General features: G+C 35.4%; 2 protein-coding genes across 4 annotated transcripts in view; both read right to left on the bottom strand.

Annotated features, from left to right (window-relative positions):
• The window catches only part of LOC111459292 (transmembrane protein 120 homolog), an 8,375-nt gene extending 4,633 nt beyond the window's left edge, over positions 1-3,742 (bottom strand). For both annotated transcript variants that reach the window (XR_002713270.1, XM_023102125.1), the window contains exons 1-5: positions 3,279-3,742; positions 3,101-3,179; positions 2,852-2,946; positions 1,230-1,334; positions 516-595 (exon numbers count right to left, since the gene is read on the bottom strand). Coding sequence is in view for 1 of the 2 variants with exons in the window: in XM_023102125.1 (XP_022957893.1) it covers positions 516-595; positions 1,230-1,334; positions 2,852-2,946; positions 3,101-3,179; positions 3,279-3,518 (599 nt within the window). In the remaining variant the exon portion in view is untranslated. The remainder of the gene's footprint in view (positions 1-515; positions 596-1,229; positions 1,335-2,851; positions 2,947-3,100; positions 3,180-3,278) is intronic.
• Positions 3,743-5,710: 1,968 nt separating this feature from the next.
• Positions 5,711-10,010, bottom strand: LOC111459290 (probable methyltransferase PMT18). 2 transcript variants are annotated; one of them, XM_023102121.1, is made up of 6 exons: positions 9,186-10,010; positions 7,725-8,439; positions 7,186-7,396; positions 6,812-7,109; positions 6,223-6,687; positions 5,711-6,147 (listed from the first exon to the last, which is right to left on the bottom strand). In XM_023102121.1, the coding sequence occupies exons 2-6, from the start codon at positions 8,409-8,411 to the stop codon at positions 5,910-5,912; spliced, it is 1,899 nt and encodes a 632-aa protein (XP_022957889.1). In that variant the 5' UTR covers positions 8,412-8,439; positions 9,186-10,010; the 3' UTR covers positions 5,711-5,909. The 2 variants fall into 2 exon arrangements, with proteins under 2 accessions (XP_022957889.1, XP_022957890.1); XM_023102122.1 differs by lacking the exon at positions 9,186-10,010 and adding an exon at positions 8,973-9,115.
• Positions 10,011-12,376: the final 2,366 nt, after the last annotated feature.

Raw genomic sequence — 12,376 nt, 5'->3', positions numbered from 1 at the left:
AAAAAAAAAAAAAAAAAAAAAAAGGACACACTTTCGCAAGTAAAAGAACCTCAGAGTGGCTTTCTTTTTTAGCAGAATGTTATAAGAAAATGTTACCACAAAACTCTTCAAAATATCCCTTTGGAGGTTGCCATTCATGCCAAGAAGGATGGAGGGACAGGAAGATAAGGAGAAAATCAACATATTGGGGTAAAATAAAATCATTTTCATGATGAAGCGAGAGGGATGGATGGGAGGGAGAGGGAAAAGGATGGGAGGGAGCATTCTTACTACTGTAAGGGATTTTTTTTTGTTTTGAAAAAGTAACATCAAAATTTTTGTTGTAAACAATAGATGTAAATGTTCAGATTTTTTGTTTGGTTTCACTTGTGCAGCCTTGTCTTTTGTACTTGCATTATCCAACGAAAGTTAATAACTGAGTATAAAGAAACTTGTAATCTTATACATTCAAAACTATCATAATAACATTTAAAAATAAAATAAAATAAAGCAGTGAATAACAACATATCACTTACCAAGGACGAATGTCACTTCCATTGACTCTTAGTATGTTTTCACGCAATGCCAATCCTGTGTATAGGAACAAAAGCCATGCCTAGAAAGAAAAAATGGTGTGTTTAAGAGTTTATATGATTCTATAAGTTTTCTTTCAAGGCATCCGATTCAATTACAAGAAAATAAACCAAAACGTCTAGGGGGTATTTAGTCTGAGTTTTGCATCAAAATGAGATGTCTGGAATAGGATGTATGGAAAAGGGAAGCATGTGTTGATATTTTCGGGTAGTAAGTCCCATATGCCTAGAAATGATGAACGTAGAGTACAAACACTGTTGAGTTAATGTAAAGGTGGTTTTTAGAACGTTAGAGAATATTTAATTATTCTTATATAAAATTAAATTATGTTGTACTGAATTGAAATTTTCTTTTATAGAAGACAATAATATATTAAAAGAAAAGGTACAAAGCAATAACCAAAGGGCAGAGGATTGAGAAGACCCCAAAAAAGCAATAAAAGAAGCATCATCTAATTGTGAAGAATTCAGAGAGGAATGCCAAGTAGATACAAACAATTATGTTCATCTGATCAATCACAAGGCATTTGCTCCACAGTTCCTTTTACCAAGTATAGGAACCTAGAAAACTTGTACAGAATCAAATTCAATGTGCAACAAGAACTTCAATTAGAGAGAGCAAGACCGATTTAAAAAGAAAAAAGAAAAAAAGAATACCTGATACAGTTGAACTGGAAATGCAGGCAAACATCCATCCCAAACCCAGCCTCTTAGAACTAGCAGCAGTGATGGGAAAAGAAGAAAAAGAAGAGCAGTCCTATCCTGCTCGAAGAAGATCATTGTGAGTCCCCATATAAATTATTTTCTCTAGGAAATGTAGGCAGTAGTGGACAAAGGAACAAGTGAAAAGAAGAAAAATAGAAGAAAGCTCTAGAGAGAGTAAAAGAAAACACTAAACACATGATATGTGGTTTGTTTCTTTAGTAGAACTAAAACAGATAAGATGAAAGATCATGATACATGGAATTTTTTCAATAAAATTCCTCCAATAGCCAAGCAACTCGAACACAAAACTGATAATTTATTTGCAGAGTATTAAAAAAAAAAATGGTTGATTACTTTTAATGAAAAAACAAGATGTGGGCAATGTTCCAATAAGAATCTCAATTGCCAATAAAATCCCAAGCAATCAACTCAAACATAACCTCCAGCCCAATTTCTAATAGAACCCGAGGATCCCACCAATTTCTAATAGAACCCGAGGATTCCACCAATTCCTAATAGAACCCGAGGATCCCACCAAGCAATCAACTCACATATAAAATCCCACCAATTTCTAATAGAACCCGAGGATCCAGGGCAGAAAAGTGAAGTTTTGTCAGCATATTGCAAGTGTGTAACCTCCACCCACTGAGAATACTTTGAAGGATACTTGAAAAATCTGAGAAGATATACAAATCCAATCTTATTGAAGTCCATTTACCATGGCTTAATGCCTGTCAATGTTGTCCTTGCTCCAAGGTTGAGCAATATTATTTGGGAAGGAAACTACCTAAATAAATGTAAAGTCCTCTACTCTCTACTACTTAGAAGGGCGAATATGTGTGACACACAATTCAATGAATAATTTAGTTGCGAAAATGTAAAACCTCCCCCTCTCATGTCCTGTATCATACGATGTTGTGTTGAAAGCTTTTTGATGTTTCTAGGATTACTCCACCCACACTAGGAAGGACTGCTAGAAAATTCATTACATAAATGCTTGAACAGAACTCTAGTCCAATTTAGGGCAAATGTTTTCAAATACAATGCCAATTTATGGGAGATTTGGCTTGAAAACCAATACAAGAGCCTTCCTGTCATTGATCTTCTATTTTCCAACTAGAGGGTCATTTTATAAATCCTCCGGCATAGGGTTTGAGGGCGCCAATTCTTCGATGACTAGAAATTTTACTCCATTAATGAAATTCCGTTTCTTACAAACATGAAATGGAAACTACGCCAAAAGCTGGAGGAGAGGTAAAAATAAACTAATCTGTTCCATCTAAAGCATCCTTATGCAAATCCATAGAAGAAAGAATGTTTCGATCAGCTGTTGATGTCTGCTGAGCCTCAAAAGGTAGACTGCCTGAATACAGTTCGAGTAAAATACAAAAGCGAGAAAGAAAATAAGCCTTTACAACAAAGCACTAATTTCGGAGAGTTCGAGGTATGGCATAGCCGTAATGATTGAAAAGCTTCATCAAGGTGCAGATTAAAGCATGCAATAAAAGTAGCTCTGCGACTAAAGGGAAAAAGATGTGAGATTTTGAAATACAGATAGTAACAGAAATTCATACTCTGTAACTGTTGTACTCCTCTTTAACTTTCAACTGAACGTCTTTCCGTGAGGCACGCACATTAATAGGTCCCAGAAACATCTGCAAGAACTTCCCTGCCATCAAATTACATATTCAGACACTAAATGCAGCAAAAGGCAAACGGACACTAATCCTGATATCGTCCTTCCAATTCCTAATTCCGCGATTCCCTAAAAAAAGAAATAAAAAATTCAAGATCTCCAAATACGAATGAAAAGGACTCCTAACCCTGAGCCTTCCTAGGAAGAAAAGATGCAACTTCTCCATCGACCATCAGACATCTAGCTCTCTGCAAGTCATCTTCCAGCTGATTCGTCCAAACAAGGGGAAAAAAATGAATCGATCCGTGTATTGAAGAACAACAGATTTGAAATCAAATGCGTGCAAAATTGAGAAAGGAACATGCCTTGTCAGCAATCTTAGGGTCCAAAAGCTTCTTGGAGAGAAGCGAATCAAGTAAAGAACGGAGACGGCGAATGGAAGAGTCAAGAGAGAGAGCACGCTGGCAGAGAGACTGCTCATCGCTGGCTGTTCTGGAGATTAGAGATGCAGCCGAATCATGCAGCTCCTTCGCCTGCTCCACCACTCTCCCAACTTCATCCTCCACGTTGTGCGACGAATCGGCCATGTTCTCCGTCTCCACCATATCTCTCCACCCTTGAGACGATGGTGAACTCGATCTTGGTTGAGGCTGCAAGTCCACAAAGGTAGATGACGAGAAGGCGAATTTGGTAGACCACCCCTTGAGAAGCTAATAGAGAGAGAAGCCAAGTCTCGACGATGGGCTGTGCTGTTTCTTCTTCAGACGATTCACATTCACGTAACCTTTCTCCTTTCCTCTCTCTCTCTCTCTCTCTCTCTCTCTCTCTCTTACAAGCGGTCCAAAATTATCGGTTTTATGACGGCTTTTTACAATAATTTTAATTATAAAAGTATATTATATAAAAAAAATTATGTAAAAATAAATCAAATTTTCACCCTTATATAATTAGATAGATCTTGAGCTATAACATTTTCGCATTCAAATTTTATTTTTAAATACACGAAATAATATATAAAATTGTTTGAAATTATACTAATAAATATTTGTAGAATATTCTTTTTTAGTGTTTGAGTTAGATGGTCGATTCTCACACCAGAATCATTATAAACTTACCATATTTAACTCTTAATGTTAAAAAAAAACTTGTAAAATATTAAATTTTAGGAAGGATTACGATAACCCAAACCATTATTTTTTTCTAAATCATCTTTTACATGGGTCCTTATTTAGCCCTTAGATCCGTCCATAGCGATTAATAATAATAATAATTGCTTATAGTTTTTTAATCTAAAGGTGAAGTTTGAATTTGCATAATTTGGGTAATAATGTTTGATTTATGGACTAAATTATAAAAAACAAATACCAACCAATCTTTTGCTTAAAATTAATTTAAAAAAAACACTTTTTTTTTTTTTACTATTTGAAAATTTTTAAAGTTTACATTTTTTTAAATAAATTACAAAAATTAAGAAAATTTAATAATTTATCCATTATTGTTTAGTTGATATGTTTATTAAGTCTACAAATTAACATGCAAGGGTAAAATGGTAATTTTTCCTAACCTTGAAGTTGAAGTTATTGAGATTAAGGCATCTAGAAACTCAATGGTGTTGTATTTCGAGTCGGGAATTATATATATTTGAAATTATTTTTGTATAATTAGTTATTTATTTTTCATATATTTTTCATATCAATAAACTAAAAATGGTCAAGTTTGTGGTATTGTAGCTTTTATTTTCTTATCAATAATTATTCACATTATATCATCCATACCGAATCAATTGAGATATATATAAATTGAACATATTTATATCAAATTTATATAATTGTATGATATTTTATATGCCAATACATCCGTGCAAGATATGTTAGAGTTGCATTTAGTTTGATAATAAAATGCTCTTAGTTCAGTTCCATAGAACACAAGTCTACAGAATCTTAGAGTTTAAATCGAAAGAAATGTAACCTGTCCCGTAAGGTAAATAGAGTAAAATGCTTTAAAGTCTATCAAACTGCAAATTCTTTTTTTTCCTAATTTAGGTTAAATCTTTCTTCCTCAAACAAATTTTAAACTAGTGAGAGGACGCTTAAAGTGCATGTCAGAATTTATGCTAACTTATTTCTAGTTTGAATTAGTTATGAAATATATGATATTCGTAATCTTGAATAATATATTAGTTAGGAAATATATCTTACATATTCGTAATCAGTTGAATTTGAATAGTAGTATATTTTATTTTATTATCAGGATTTAATTAGTTTATATTTTCTTTGTAGATATTATTTAGTATCTTGTATCCTATTTAAAGGTTGTGAATATCAATGAAGATTGAACATTCGATCCCAATTCTTTTTCTTATTCTTAAATCTGTATTCTTTCGTTGAGTAATAATATTTTCATATCTATGCACACTTTTGAGTGGTAGATATTGCGTCAGTGCATGCTCCTATCTAGAATTTGACCACAGAAAATTAAACTTTTATAAGTATTCCCGTAACAACTTAAGCCCTGAGCCCATTTAAGCCTAGCCTTCCGATATTGTTTCTTTAAGCCTTCTCTTCTAGTCTTCCCCTCAAGATTTTGAAACGCGATTACTAAGAGAGATTTCCACACCCTTATAAGAAGATGTTTCGTTCTCCTTTCCAACCCACGAGCCTCACAATCTATCACTTTCAAAGCTCAGCGTTGTTTCTGACACTCATTCTTCTCTCCAATCAATGTAAAATCTTGTAATTTTTATTTTTGTGTCCAATAGATTTATAATTTTTTAAAATGTTAAATAGACACGTGTAGATGACAAAATCAAAGTTTGGAACAATAATGTCCCAAATGATATATATAAAATGTTTTTAAAAAATTGCTTAGAAAATTACATAACATAGGAACAGAAATAAAGAGGAAGGAAATTACAGAAATACCTAAGTAGGGAAAAATGTGGAGAGTAAAAGGAAAGAAAGAAAGTTACAAACTGTTCCAGTAAAATCTGAAATTTACTATGCCTGTTTCTCTTGTTGCTGGTTGGTTTCACCAGTCCAGTAAGTTTTAACCGCAACAAGAATCTTCTCAGGGTTATATGGTCCACTTTCATGGTCCATAATTTGGCTCCTCCATCTCATTCCATCAGTAATACTCTGAATTTTCACCAACACTTCCACTGTATCCCTAAAAATTACTGTCCCTTCCGGCCGTAAAATCCTATCCATCTCCAACAAAATGTAAGTTACATCACACCTGCATTCACAAAACAATGCATTTCTTAGATCAAACAAAGAGATTAAAAAGTAAAACAAAGAGCTTCAATCTTACCTATCTTGATATATGCTAAATATGCCATAGGCATGGATGAGATCATATGTTCTTGGGTATGTCGAGAAGGCCTCGCACCAATCTTGGTACGTTCCGATGAACCCGCGCTCGTATATTACGCCCAACGTGTCGTGATCTGAATTTGCAGGGACGACGTTCATAACCCATACTGGAAAACTCACCATTGCGGCTGCAAACCCGCCGAGATTTGCATTCATGTCCATTATGTTTCGGTACCGTCCTTGAGCCAAGGGGATCATTTTCTTGTAATACGAAATTCTATCTTTCCATAGTTTGTTATCCTCTTCGAATTTCTCCGCGGTGATGCCCGGTATCGTTCCACTACTGATTCGAGGAGGCACGGCAAATGCGCGGTTTGGCCAATTCTCTATCGTACCGCCCGCAACTTTGTCGTTGCTACTGACATCTGGCAATGGAGTAATGCATGTCTCCATGTTTGTGTACCTAACAAGAAATTATAAGTAAATGAATATATCTCTATCGGTACGAGGCATTCTGGGAAAGCCCAGACAAAGTCATGTATGTTCACAGTGGACAATATCATACTATTATGGAGAGTCGTGATTACCAAGCAACATCGGAATTGTCTGATTTGCAAATATGGGGGGTTTTCATGACTTTCTTGTTCTGAATGCATTGCATGTGGTTGAGGGGCTTTTGCCAAATGGAAAGATCATCCTTCTCAATCACTTTATTCCAGCACAGTCTCCTGGCAACGTCTTCAATGGAGTCCTGTTCTTGTTTCAAGTCCTCTTGGGTTCTTTCCCAACCTTTCCAATACTTCTTCCAACGGATCGGAGGGCCCGAGAGAATCCAATACCCACCGGGTCTCAAGATTCGGTCGAGCTCGATTAAGTACAATCCATCTGTGCAAAGTTTAGAATGCACGTTTAAAATCATTTGAACCAATCTTAAACATTGCGTGCATTTATGTAGTGTTACCATTTTTGGCCCACGGGATGAGACAACGGGAGCAATGAGCCATGTCGAAAGCCCGAGCAGGGTAAGGGAGTCTTTGAGAGGCCATGATGCCAATCATGGCGGGAACTCCGCGCTCTAGCGCAAACTGAACTTGAGCTTCATGAGTGTCCCTTGGGGCAAAGGACATGGCTAAGATGTCCCTCTTCAGCAGATAGGCACCCCAACTTGCTACCTAAAACACCCAAAGCCAGTGGCCACCATGACCCAAACACACATCAACAATGTGTATCGTTACGAAGGATATAATCGTAATTATACGATCGATACCGTACATATTATACATGTTATACGATCGTTGCCATGTATTGTTCTAAATTGGAAGAAAAATATTAAAAGATTTAAAATTTTGAACATTTTTATGAACATTAGAGAGTATTGATGATCTTTATATTAGTTTTTTTAAATTTTTAAAAACTGAAAAAATATTATTGAAAAATGGCTGCAATTGGTAAACTCAAGAACAGACAAAGGAACGATTTCGAGTAGAGAAATTCACTTACACCACAGCCCGTATCAATGGCGGTTCGGATCTTCCCTGTAGTGAGAGGAATGAGTTCGTTGATGTCGTCAATATAAGCATCGGCGCCGCGAGGGAACATAGTTCCGCCGCCGGGGAATCGGAACCGATTGCCTTCAACCTGAATCCAATTTTGCACTGCCTTCTCAATGCTAAGTTCTCTGTGAGGAATGTTGTCGTACCAAGCATAATCGCGGCTCTGTGGCCACTTGAACGGCGTCTTGTACTTCGGCGGCGCCGGAATCATACAGAGGAGTAGTTCCTCCTTGGTAGGGCAATGGCGCTCTCTGTACTTCAACATGCTCCGATCGAACTTCCTTCCTCTAGTCGGATCTTGACAGGGAGTGTATTCGCTGAACGACATGTCGCAAGGAGATATCGTTTTTGCGGCTGTTTCCATGGTGTAGTTGAAATCGACGCCGTGGTGGCTCTCGAAGTCGAGCGAACGCGCTGGTGAAGAGGATTGGACGTTGGTGGATGGGAATGTTTGATCGTTGCAACCGACTTTGGAGTACGCTTCGGATTGGTTGATCGATGTTGTGCTGCCCTGCCATGCCCCGAAGAGGTATGATAAAATGCACAGCCCACTGATGCCGAGAATCAATGTCAGCCGCTTCCTTCTCGACTCGAGATGGTGATGTTTCGGTGAGCTACTATACTCCTTCGCCATTTATTTGAATTTTGATCCTTAGAAATTCCTGTGAAATCATCCAACAAACACTGATTGTTAACGAATCACTACTGAATCAATAGTTGAACCTGAAGCTATATTTTAGATATCATGTTCAAATGCACATATTAGCCACTCTTCATTCTGGATTGCTGAGTTCTGATTATGTTGGGGGAAAGAACTTGACAGACAACAGGAAATTATGGGGAAAACTTGTTCTTAAATGTTACATGATACTATTTTCACTTGCACATATTAGCCACTCTTGATTCTTGCTTCTTGATTTGATTCTGGTAATTGAAGGGAAACAAATTTGAAAGATTAGCAGGGAAAAATCGACAGAAAAGAAGATGCAAGCTCTTGCTTAAAATTTTGATATCATGAACACAAGCCACTCTTAATTCTTGATTCTGGGTTCTGGTAATTGAAGGGAAAGAAATTTGAAAATTGAGCAGGAAAATCTAACCAACAAAAGAAAATTTTGAAATCATTAGCACAAGCTGAAAGTTCAAATTTGGACAGGAAGTTGAAACGACAAACTACAAAAAATCAAGCCTGTACCTTTGTCCCCTCACCACAACGGCTAAAATTTCACAAACCAAAAGAAAGGGGGAAGAAGAACACCAAATACTTGGATTCATTTCCTTAGAACAACCCATTGTTTTGATTTAAATATAAGAACAAACTCCAACCCAGACGAACAGCATTTTCTTTTTCAAGAGCATCCCTTTAGATAGAAGGAAATAATAAAGAAGAAAAAGAGGAAAGACAGACCTGAAAAGGGTTCTGAACTAGGATTTGCCTGCTTGGGCTAGAAGAAGAGTATCATGTGATGATGCAAACATGGACCATGGCAGCAAGCGAGCTTGTTTCACTTTTTATCAACAATGGAAGCTCAAAATATAGTGAGAGATTAGCGAAGAGGAGGTGGAACTAGAAAGTGGTGGGAAGGTACGAGGAGAGAGTCAGGCATAGATGAAAGGGTAAAGTAAGAGGTTATAAAAAGAGCAACAATAATGGGTAAGTCGGAGAAAGGACGTTGAGACACTGCGCCATAAGAGAGGAGAGGCAGTGAGTGGTGGATACAACAGATTCACAAGTTTTACCCAAATTTGACACTAAATTAGAAGTGGCAGACCAAAAGACAGGCCAAAACTATCTTCCTTCGTTGTAGAAACTAACACAGACCCAGAAAGAAAAAAACACACACAGAAAGTAAAAAACACACACACACAGAAAGAAGGTGAATTGCTATCTGAAGGGTCGTCGATTATATCATAACTTTTCCTTAAATTTCTAAACTTGGCAATGAGAGAGAGAGACAGAGACAGAGAGACAAGGGGAAGGAGAGAGAGAATGAGAGAAGGATTTAGTCTAATGGAATAAGAGGGTTCACAGGAGCCTCAAATCACTCCCCACCTTGCTTTCATTTCACTTTCATTTTCATTTCATTTTACATTTCACACGTTGCTGCATTTCATTCATTCCATCGTCTTCTTCCCCCCATCCCTTTTTCTTCTTTTCCAAACTTTCCTCCTTCATATCCCCAACTTTTTAGGTTCTTATTCCAACCAATGCCGAAAAGTCGCTGACCACAAGCAATTATTTTTATTTTTGTCCATTCTTCAAAGCTAATGACCGGACAGCTGTGGTTTTTCCTTTTTTCTTTTTGAAAAAAACTACTGTGATCGAGTGAATAATCACAGTTAATAACACTGTTTTAAACACTCCCTAGGGAATCCCAAGAACCATTCCTTTGCCGACACACCATAGATCCGAACTTCCCCAGTAAGCCAATACAGAAAATGTTTAAAAAGATTTTACCAAGAATGAAAAAGTGAAAATCATTATGAATAACAATAAATAAGAATGAGAAAGAGACAGAGCTCCAGAGGAAGAGCCATATACGGAAAAAAGGATAGAAAATAAAGAGAAAAAGAAAAGAAATCACGTGAAGCTTATATTTATTAGAGGCATTTGTCCCTACATCTGATCTACATTATCAATCTGCTTGTCCTTCGTCTTCCCATTTTTATATATATTTGATTATGGTCCATGGAGAGAATCAGTGCTTCACGTCGATGCATTTACACTCCCAGTTTCTAAAATATTCATGTTGGCTAAATAAATATTCTACACATTTTCATCCTTATTTTATGTTTAATAATGTTTTTAGAAAACTATAGGAGTGGTTCCCGAAGAATGCAGATATGTTCTTTGAAAATTTAAGAACTTATTAGATACGAAATTCATAAATGTGTTAGACATGTTTAAAGTTTAAGATCGACTAAGAATTGGGTGACGTATTAAAAAATTTAACGAATGTTGATTTGTGAAAAAGGAAGCCGACACACAGATAAAAGAGAAGGGAAGTCGGTGGTTCTCCTTTTGACTATGGTAAAAGCAACCATCAAGTGTTCTATGGGAGCTAGACAAAGAGAATACCTGTGGGAGTATTGTCATTTTATATGACTTTTTTTTCTTTCATTCAAAGAACCCTATGGTTGTACTTGTATTTTGGATTTACATATTTTTATAACAAAATATGTTAAACACAAACTTTATACACAATGAAATTTATTTAATGCAACACTATGAATATCTAAAGAAATTTATTGAGTTTTAGTGGACCAAAAACAGACCAAAATGGTCAAAAGCTGATGGGGACAAAAACAACATTTTTCAGAGTGGCTTACAAATTTATAATTTCATGTTTTGGTTCATATACATCTAAATAATTAATTATATATTTAGTATTGTATACTTATATGATTAAATTTTTGTTGTCATGTGAATATAGTATAACTAGTATAAAGTTTGTACTATCAACCATATAGTTTAACTAATTATTATTAGTATTTATTCTCTTTGAGAAGTTATATCTTAGTAATTGAAAAAGCAATTAGCTTCGTAAATGAGTTATAAACTATATGGTTAGCATTTAAATTCATATTAGTGATTAATTTATAATTTTTCGTAAAAAAATTATGGTTATTTATATGAAATATTGAAGATATTGATTAATCATTGATATAAAAATTGAACCATTCAATATTAATAACCTCTCTAAACGATAGTTTAATGACAATGTTTAAGAAAAATAAGCATGGTCTAAATGTAGGCCTCAAGAATTGCAACAATGGTATGAGGGAAGCAAGCTTTGTCCTTGAAGAAAAAACTGTTTGTCCAAAATGATTGAACACAAAGTATGTATGTATGCCTTAAAATATGTAACATCAAATCTCAAGGCAACCATAGGTAGGTGATCCAAATTGATAAGGTTGGAATGAACAAATAATGTTATTGTTGATGAGGTGCATCACCTGAACTACCAACCTGGGAGCTCAGAAATAAATATGAGTATAATCTTAGGATGATGGAAGGTGATGAATCCGATTCTTCATCACTAGCTAATTAATTTTTCTCAATCCTCTCAGCCCAAAAATAGAACCATAGGATTCTATTCATTTTCAATCATGCCACCTAATGATGGTAGTCAATCCATGGCCCACATAATTAATGTTTTTAACTCTTTGATGAACAAATTTTTATAGTTGTCGATGAATATAAGTATTATAAAATTAAAGATTTATTAGACGTAAAATTAAAAATCTATTTTGAGAATATCTATAGGCACGCTTCTCTTAGGAAGCAATACTAGAGCATATCGGTTCAAGTCCAAGTACCAGCATACCATTTTATATTATAAAACAAGCTCTATAATATAATTGAATTGAGGGATCTTTAAACTTTTTTATGATATTTTCAACTCTGATTCATTATTTTGATTCGAATCTAGGAGCACTACCAAAGTATTTCAAAGAAGGATTATCTTGACAGATCTGCTTCTGACCTATATCAATTTAAGTTCGCTTCTGACCTATATTAACTTAAGTTAAATGGGATCTTTATCGTCCGCTTATGCTTAAAGCATAAAATATGAAACTTCACGAAAGATAATTTTG

This window comes from Cucurbita moschata, unplaced genomic scaffold (assembly GCF_002738365.1).
Source record: "Cucurbita moschata cultivar Rifu unplaced genomic scaffold, Cmos_1.0 Cmo_Scf00022, whole genome shotgun sequence".
Classification (NCBI taxonomy): Eukaryota; Viridiplantae; Streptophyta; class Magnoliopsida; order Cucurbitales; family Cucurbitaceae; genus Cucurbita; species Cucurbita moschata.
This window is presented reverse-complemented; position numbering and strand designations above follow the sequence as displayed.